Source organism: Haplochromis burtoni, unplaced genomic scaffold (genome assembly GCF_018398535.1).
Source record: "Haplochromis burtoni strain Fernald_Lab_line unplaced genomic scaffold, NCSU_Asbu1 Contig_389, whole genome shotgun sequence".
Taxonomy (NCBI): domain Eukaryota; kingdom Metazoa; phylum Chordata; class Actinopteri; order Cichliformes; family Cichlidae; genus Haplochromis; species Haplochromis burtoni.
The window spans coordinates 69,888-78,188 of record NW_024582750.1 but is presented as its reverse complement, the minus strand read 5'-3'; the positions used below and the strand labels follow the sequence as shown (position 1 = coordinate 78,188).

The following is an 8,301-nucleotide window of genomic DNA, read 5'->3' as shown; positions in this document are numbered from 1 at the left end:
GATAATGTAAAAATCATAACCGCTGATGTGCTTCTCCCTGCAGGCAGTGGAGGAACTGTTCAATTTGATGCAGCTGTTTGTGGCGCAGCGAGCTGAGATGAGGGAAGAAGAAGTGGAGGACATTAAACAATTTAAGAAGACCACTATTAGCTGCTACCTCCGCTGTCTGGATGGGCGCTCCTGTTGGACCACACTTATCAGGTAAGAACACACACACACTTTTATCACTGAAGGTCTTGTGAAGCTTGTTTTTGTAACCTGGTGAAGATGTTTGTCACAGAAACTGTCCATTTTGTATCAGTTTGGAAAGTTTACTGACGTTACTTTCCAAGTTGACCTTTCTCTGTGCTGTTCCTCTCAGTGCCTTCAGAGTTCTGCTGGAGAATGACGAGGACCGACTGTTGGTAGTCTTCAACAGAGGACTTATCCTAATGACTGAGGTACAATCCAGGTCTCTTCTAAATATTACAAAAAGAATTGCTAAATTAAGCTATCGTCTCATCTTTCTATGCTGCCATAATCAAATTCATTTTCATGCATCATCTGCCTTTTTTGGCATTATATTTAAAACAGGCCAAAGGGAATCATTAAAATCTGGATTTAAAAAGATAAAATTAAATATAGTATATTACAAGTGCATTTAAAATATGTATATGTACATGAAAATAAAATCTGCATTTCATTGCTTACTACATTTTTTTTTTTTAACCCTTCCAAATCTAATAAGTAAAGCTATGTGCACTGTTTGTTTGTTCCCTGCAGTCCTTCAACACTCTGCACATGATGTACCATGAGGCGACAGCATGCCACGTCACTGGAGACTTGGTGGAGCTGCTCTCCATCTTTCTTTCTGTCCTCAAAGCCACCAGGCCATACCTGCAGCGCAAAGGTGTGCACCATCCCCTACTGTTTAACAGGGCGAACACATGTAATAGTAACACAGGTTAAACAGTTAAAACTAATAGTTTGTCCTTCGCACTGGCACCAGGTGCTTGCCCAAAGAAGGTTATGTGATTGTTGGGCGTTTTCTCTATAATTGCAGGATCTTTACAGCCACTGCTGTTGTGATGTGGCGCTGTAAAATGAAACTGTAGTTAATGCAACATGTTAACAAGAAGTTAGGCTCTGTAGGTGAATTCCAGTTTTCACTTGATAGTACGTATGCAGAGCTAGAAGCTGTTTGTGGTTATTTTGCCAGGTTTGAAATGGTGCAGCAGTGAGCTACACTGACTCGTAGCACAGGAGTGTCACTTTGGATCCGGTAGTTTTTTAGTCTTATTAATTGAAGTTGCTGTGCTCTTGTTCATAAAGAGGTGTGGTTAGTTGGACGATTGTTGTGCGATCACTACTTTGATTTTTGCCATTAAAAAGGAGATGACCACTGAGTGTTTGATCTTGACAAACCTCATATGCATCATACTAAGACATTCAACCCCAGGACAGCATTACACTACAGAAGAGTTGATCTGTCTGGCATGAAGTAAATGACTGTGCAAAAAATGTGACCTTAGGGAAGATGAGATAACCTTTCTTGGTGGGAAATGTGTTTTGTTAAAGCAGAAAGTGGACAGTGCAAAGTTACATAGCAAAAATTAGAAAAACACTGGAATAGGATAAGAATCAACTGTACACCATAGAATAGAATAAAATACAAATGCTATGTACGACTGAGTATAATACAACGATGTCAGAAAAACAACGAATGGCTGAAACATATTTGGAGATGCACTGATTGCACTTTTCTTGGGCAGTTACTGCTGCAAATGTGAAATATTGTTTTCATAACAAAACTGAGCAGTGACTTTAGTATCTGCTCAACAAGTAGATACAAGTGAAACAAAAGTGCTCTGATACTGGAAAAAATGAGTTGCTGTACATCCTTCTTTATTTGACAGCTACAGATTCATATAGTAAATACAAATGTTAACTACTTGCATCATTTCACCAGACTTCACCGTTTTAATAGTCTTCATTTTTCTCATAACTGCTTTGGGTTTTTTTTCTTCCATTGCTCATGCCGAGGCTGCTGGCTTACAGCTGGCTCTGATCTCTGGATAGCTTTAACTTCAGCCACTTTGTATTTTTAGCTCCTATAAAATGACAATTTTTTGTGTGTTTAGAAATTATGATACACCAGCTTTAACCAGTGAACATGAAATGTCCCTGAATCTGACTCTCTGAGCATCCAAGAAGCAGCTCTGGTACAGTGTACCAACTCCATTGGTTACAAAGGGCTGTATTAGAGTAAAATATCTGCAGATGTGTGCTCTCATGTTTGTGCTGATCTTTTGTTTTTTCTCTCTCCTGTTACCCAGATGTGAAACAGGCTCTGATCCAGTGGCAGGAGAGGATCGACTTTGCCCACAAGCTTCTCACTCTGCTGAACTCTTATAGCCCACCTGAGCTCCGCAACGCCTGCTTGGGTAACACTCACCTTTGATAACCCACCAGCTAACATTCAAGTATATTAAGTTAGGTCAGATGTTTATATACACTTATTATGGACATGTATGTCCTGGTAATTTGGGGCTTTTAAACATTTATTTGAACTGTTCCTACAATGTGCTAACTTGATAAAGCCAAGTCCTGTGATCTCATTAGTGATTGTGATTGACTACAACTGGTAGTTTGTCTTTGCCAGGATGAGAAAGATTTGTTTGACAGTATTCATTGGACTCACCAATGCTCAGAACAATGGGAAAGTCCAAAGAGCTCAGCGTGGGAAGGAAAAACTACTGCGCTCCTTCTTAATCTTCACTAAGTGCTTGTTCACAGGGGATTGTCTGATTTTTGAAGGGTTTCTGCCTTACGATTTAAAGACCAATGATCAAATTGAATTGACTATTATGAACACTTTTGACCCTGTGTGATTGTGTGTACATTTTTGGCAACTATTGTAGCCAAACTCTAGAAAACAGAAATCATCCTTTGTTCCAGCTGAGACAGAGTAGAATTTGGCTGGCAGAATGCATATCTGCGTCTCTCTAAAAATGTAACGGGTCAGATGTAGAAATAATTGGAAGTTTAGAAAGTGTCCTGTAACGTGATGTTCTTGTTGCAGATGTGCTGAAGGAACTCGTTCTGCTGAGTCCTCATGACTTCCTGCACACTCTAGTCCCCTTCTTACAACACAACCACTGCACATACCACCACAGCAATATCCCCAGTAAGTCTTCTCCTCATTATTCATGTTGATTGTCCTCTTTTGGTTTGCATTCTTGTTTTATAGCTTAAAATGGATCCCCAAGAACATGGTAGCTTTGCATGATGCCGTTCATTGCTAGATGTCACAGCTTCTCCTTGAATGTTCTTTTTCTTTTTGACTGTTAGTCATTTTCATATCAGCTTTGTTTCCAAACCTTTTTCTGTGTTTTCTTTTTTCAATTTTGATTTACTGGCATACGCACCGTGGTAACAACAAAATATTAATGGTAAACATCAGTATATGAGGCCTGTTGTCTCACAGTGACATCAAACGGTAACCAAAGAGTAGAACAGAGATTACTTACATGAACATTTGTCTCAGTGTTTGAAACTTGGGCCATTTTTAATGATGATCATCCACCGTTTGAACAGTACATATTTGACAAATATACTGTCTGATGTTCTTCAAGTTAAGCTTTTATAATCCAAAAGGTTTTTAAGTAAAACTTTCAGTGTTTTCGACTTTTAAAAATCTCTGGTTCATCTTTACTTAAACTCTTTCAGATTAAATTAAAAATCTGGCTTTCTTTTCACTGACTTTTAATTGTCCCTGTGCAGTGTCGTTTGGTCCTTACCTGCCATGCAGAGAGAACCTCAAACTTATGGGAGCCAAAAACAACATCCGACCTCCAAGACCGGAGCTGAACATGTGTCTGCTGCCTTCACTGGTGGAGAGCAGCAAGGTACGGTTATCTGTTCCTGCTCCAAATCGTTTTGTGTCTGCAGTAAAAGAAACCTCAACAGAAAACCTTCAGTACCTGCAGAGGCTTGGTGTTGGTGGTAATATTCGTTTGTGTCCATCTCAGGGTAAAGATGAGGTGTACGATCGAATGCTGCTGGATTATTTCCTGTCCTACCATAAGTTCATTCACTTGCTGTGTCGCGTTGCCATCAACTGTGAGAAATTCACAGATACACTTGTCAAGCTAAGTACGTGTTTGTATTTCCACTATTATCATTATAGCATACTGATCAAACCGTAAATTGTCTGCAAGCACACATGAATTTGCACAGAAACATAGATGTTTCCATGTTAATGCTGTGCCTTCCTCTCAGGTGTGTTGATAGCGTATGAAGGACTTCCCCTCCATCTTGCGCTTTTCCCCAAACTGTGGACAGAGCTCTGTCAGTCACAGGTACAGCTGCGTTCCTCTGATTTCACTCATTTCAACCATTTTTAAGGTCAGGCCTTGTTAATAGACTCGGGCTCTTTGGATATGGACAGCAGCACAATGGTAAATCCTTCTCATCTCGCTCTTCTTTCAGTCTGTTATGGCTAAAACGTGTGTGAAGCTGCTCTGTGAAGACCCAGCCTTCAGCGAGTACATTAAATGTATCCTAATGGACGAGAGGACCTTTCTGAACAACAATGTGGCCTACACCTTCCTTAACTGCTTTTTGCACAAGGTATAAAAAGTTTCAGCTTTTCTTGTAGGAATCCTAAATAGTCACTACATTTGATCAAGGTTGTACCCAGTTTGTACTGATTGTCCAAATGATGTTGCATTTTAATTTGTAATTAAATAGAGAATAAAAATTTGTGTATGTGTAGGTCCAGGTTTTGTCTGGTCCCAGCTGCTCCAACCTCATTGGTGTTTTGGTGACAAACCTGCTGAGTGAACGGAGCAGTCTGCAGCCTGAACTGGCAGCTCATCGCCTGGAGCTTAACAAGACCAGCAGCCTGCTCAACGCTGTATGCATGCATGCACACACTCATAGAGCAGTCCTCCTGATACATGGTGCCACTGTTTTCTCATTGTTTGATCTCTCTTCTCTTTGTCAGGACCTGAGGGCATTGATGTTGCTGTTGTCTGTGCAGCCTTCTCAGGCCATTGACCCAGCTTTCCTCCCAGCCCTGCAAGAGCTTCTGGGCTGCTGTCGTGCTTGTCTCCAGCAACGCAGCACTCTAGAGCTGGAGGCCAAAGACCACAAATGCAAAGGTATAACATGCCATTCAATCACTAAACCAAAACACAACCTCAATTTGAACACATTTCTTTGGGTTGACCATTTAGGCAGAATAATCTGGAGTATGACTCAACAAAGTAGACTTTGTGAAAAATTTAAAGTCAGTGCTGTAAATGATGTAGAATAGACTTTCTCAGTGGCTCCTTTCAGTAACAGTCTGTGTTTGTTGTCAGCTGAGGATGAAGGGGCGACCCCGGTGAAGCGGCGGAGGGTGAGCGGTGATGACGACGGAGCCGGAGATGGAGGAGCCCAGCTCTACGCCGCCTCCACCTCCTCTTCAACTCTTCCTCCCTGCAGTGATCCAAAGCCTGACCAACAGGAGGCGCTAACACCCACAAGCACCTCAGACACGGAAACACGAGATTCCTCATCACTGATCGACCCAGGCACTGAGCAGGATCCGCCCTCTCCTGACCCCATGCCCACCTCCTCTAGAAATCTGGACTCCTCTCCCAAAGAGGAAAAGATGGAGGGCTCTTCGTCGTCATCCTCCTCGTTTTCCTCCTCCTCCTCCTCCCTGCTGCAGGAGACGGGAGAGGGGTTTGTCCAGGGGGAGGAGCCTGAGCTGCAGCAACATGTGGTGCCACGCGAGGAGACCGACGAGGTGGGAGATCAACGGGAGGGGAGAAGGGATGAGGCCGTGTCTACCTGCTCAGAGGAGGTGAAGGAAGAGAAGGCGATGAGCTCTAAGACCAGCAGCAGCCCGGCCCCACCCCTTTCAGAGGATGCTGCTTTCCCATCAGGGCTGGTGGGGGAGGGTCCAGATGGCTGTGGCAGCCACTCCTCCTCCTCCTCACAGATGTTCCAGAGCGTTGGCCCCCCACCTGACACGCTGGACATGCTGTACAGGACGGTGGAAGCCACCATTGCCATTGTTACCAAACTTTCTATTAAAGGCCAGCCCTCTTCATGACATCATCAACTGACCACCGCCATGTCTTGAATTCCCTCCCCCCTTTTTCTCTCTGCTATGGACGTCTGACTTCAGCTCAGAGGAAACAAACTTTCTCCTGTTCATTATGTTTCTTCTTCTTCTGCTGGTTTTGTGCTGCTGTTTGTTGCCTTCTGCCGATGTTCAGTCGGACGCTTTCTCCAGCTTCAGCGGCTCCCGCCGCTCTTTTCGCATTATAAGATTGCGACTCCACGCAGAGCCAACATCTCCTTTGAGAAATAAAGAAGAAAAGCAGAAAAAGTCGTACAGACTACAGCACATTTTTTTTAAAGGGAGGGTGGGTGAGTGGGCTTGGTGGGTTTTTTTTTTTTCTTGGTGTGTTTTATACTGATTTTATTTGAGCTTTGCTGTAAAGGGGAAAGGTTTACAGAACTTTTGTCTCCTCTGTATGTAATTTAATTTTATTGCATTTTTACTGTGTATAAAAACAAACAAACAAAAAAAAAAAAAAAAAAGGTTGTCCTCTGTGCCAGTTTTGTACTTTATGAACAAGGCAAGAAAAGTTGCCTTGAGTTTTTCTGTGGTTTAATTATCCAGAAACTAAGTTTACCTGTAAATGAAGAGAACCACAAGAAACTTGATTCTGTAAAGAATCCTCTCTAGTCATTGCCTGAAGGTGTATATGAAAACCATAAATATATATATATAAGCGGTGCTTTATTTGACTGTGGTTGAAATAAAGCCCCCCTGTTGGACCAGCTGGAGCTTTTATTTTCTTTACTGAAGTACATTCCAATTTGTTTCGTTGTTTTTTGTTTTTTTGTTTTTGGCTTCTGCTGTGTTCTGGTTTTCCTCCTTTTATTTTATTAGAGATTAACTTAATAAAGACAGTTTTAATATGAAAAATTATGAACTAAAATTCTTCTCGAGCTGTGAGGTTTGATTTCTTGCCTTTGTTTGCTTTGCATCATATCCAAAATAAATGTAGCTCGTCAATTTCTTCAGGCTGTGCTCAGAATCTAGGCCTATGGCAAGCTCAACTGTGTGTTTATTATGCACGTACAGTAGTGGGGGTTAGGTTTGGGTTTGTTTTCTTCATAATTATTGTGATTTTGAAAAATTCACAATAATATAGAAAACGGCAACCAAGCCACCAAAAAAATTGTGACCGCTTTCTTTATTGGCAAGTTGGGTTTGAGTCTGGCACCGTAACTGTACAAAGCCTTCAAAAAAAGAATTATTTATTCACATCAATACTTCATTATTAAAGAACCACTGTGTCAATAGTGTACATTGTTAACATAGTTTAGGAGTTAACACATTTGTCTTGCACATAAAAGATAAAAAAAATAAAATAAAATTCAGCGGCTATTGCTAGTGTACTCATGCTGGTCCCAAATCCAGATTTAAAGGATGGTTGTGCCAAACTAAACATGCAGATCCATCTGCTGGGATCCTTTGAGAACCAAGGAAACAGCCAAAAGTACCTTTGTATGTAGTTATCTTGACTCCTAAAACTCAGAAAAGGCTTTTTTGTTTATGTTTTGTTAAACTAACACTGTAGATGGTCTGATGACGAAGGATTTCTGCATTTGTTCTGAAAGGGGAAAAAGCTGGTAATCTTAGCTCACGACTAATCTGTTTTAAGAGAAAAAGTTTTGTTGATCTTTTCCTGAACTTCTCATCTAAAAGTATAATAAACTAAACATCTGCTTATAAGCAACTGTAGACTGATGTAGGGAAACTCGAAATGGATTTGGGATGGAAAACGGAACAAAAGACTTCATGTTAATATTCATTAAAGGGAAGTCACACAGGTGTATCTGTGTATTTCTTTCAAGTGATGTCGGCAGATTGTTGCTAACTGGCAAAAATGTTTAAATGTTTCCATCACCAATTTGACTTAATGACAATTTCACATATTGAACTGGAGAGTTTAACTGCTAAAACACTAAACCCTTCTGTACAGTTTTTGTGTATGAAATGAACCAATTTATTAAACTTTATTGCTAAAGAAACTGACTCAAAAGTTGAGAGGAAGAAGGGCGAAGCATAGAAAAGTAATTTCAGATCAAATTTAAGCAACCGCACTCAAACATTCACGGTGAGGGGTAAAAGTACCCAGGCCCAACAGATTCTTTTGCCATATTCATGAGCTTTTTGGACATCTTTATGCATATTTTCTCTGCTTTGGGTTATATTACACAAATTGCTGCAGTCATCACAGTATAACACTA

At 41.0% G+C, this 8,301-nt stretch overlaps 1 protein-coding gene across 2 annotated transcripts in view; it reads left to right on the top strand.

Moving 5' to 3' along the window:
- Positions 1–6,970, top strand: part of usp34 (ubiquitin specific peptidase 34) — a 56,686-nt gene extending 49,716 nt beyond the window's left edge. For both annotated transcript variants that reach the window (XM_014340638.2, XM_014340637.2), the window contains exons 67-78: positions 44–201; positions 362–440; positions 763–889; positions 2,316–2,423; positions 3,062–3,166; positions 3,763–3,887; positions 4,011–4,134; positions 4,261–4,340; positions 4,471–4,611; positions 4,757–4,897; positions 4,988–5,144; positions 5,346–6,970. In XM_014340638.2, the coding sequence (XP_014196124.2) occupies positions 44–201; positions 362–440; positions 763–889; positions 2,316–2,423; positions 3,062–3,166; positions 3,763–3,887; positions 4,011–4,134; positions 4,261–4,340; positions 4,471–4,611; positions 4,757–4,897; positions 4,988–5,144; positions 5,346–6,085 (2,085 nt within the window). In that variant the 3' untranslated portion in view covers positions 6,086–6,970. The remainder of the gene's footprint in view (positions 1–43; positions 202–361; positions 441–762; positions 890–2,315; positions 2,424–3,061; positions 3,167–3,762; positions 3,888–4,010; positions 4,135–4,260; positions 4,341–4,470; positions 4,612–4,756; positions 4,898–4,987; positions 5,145–5,345) is intronic.
- The last annotated feature ends 1,331 nt before the right edge of the window (positions 6,971–8,301 follow it).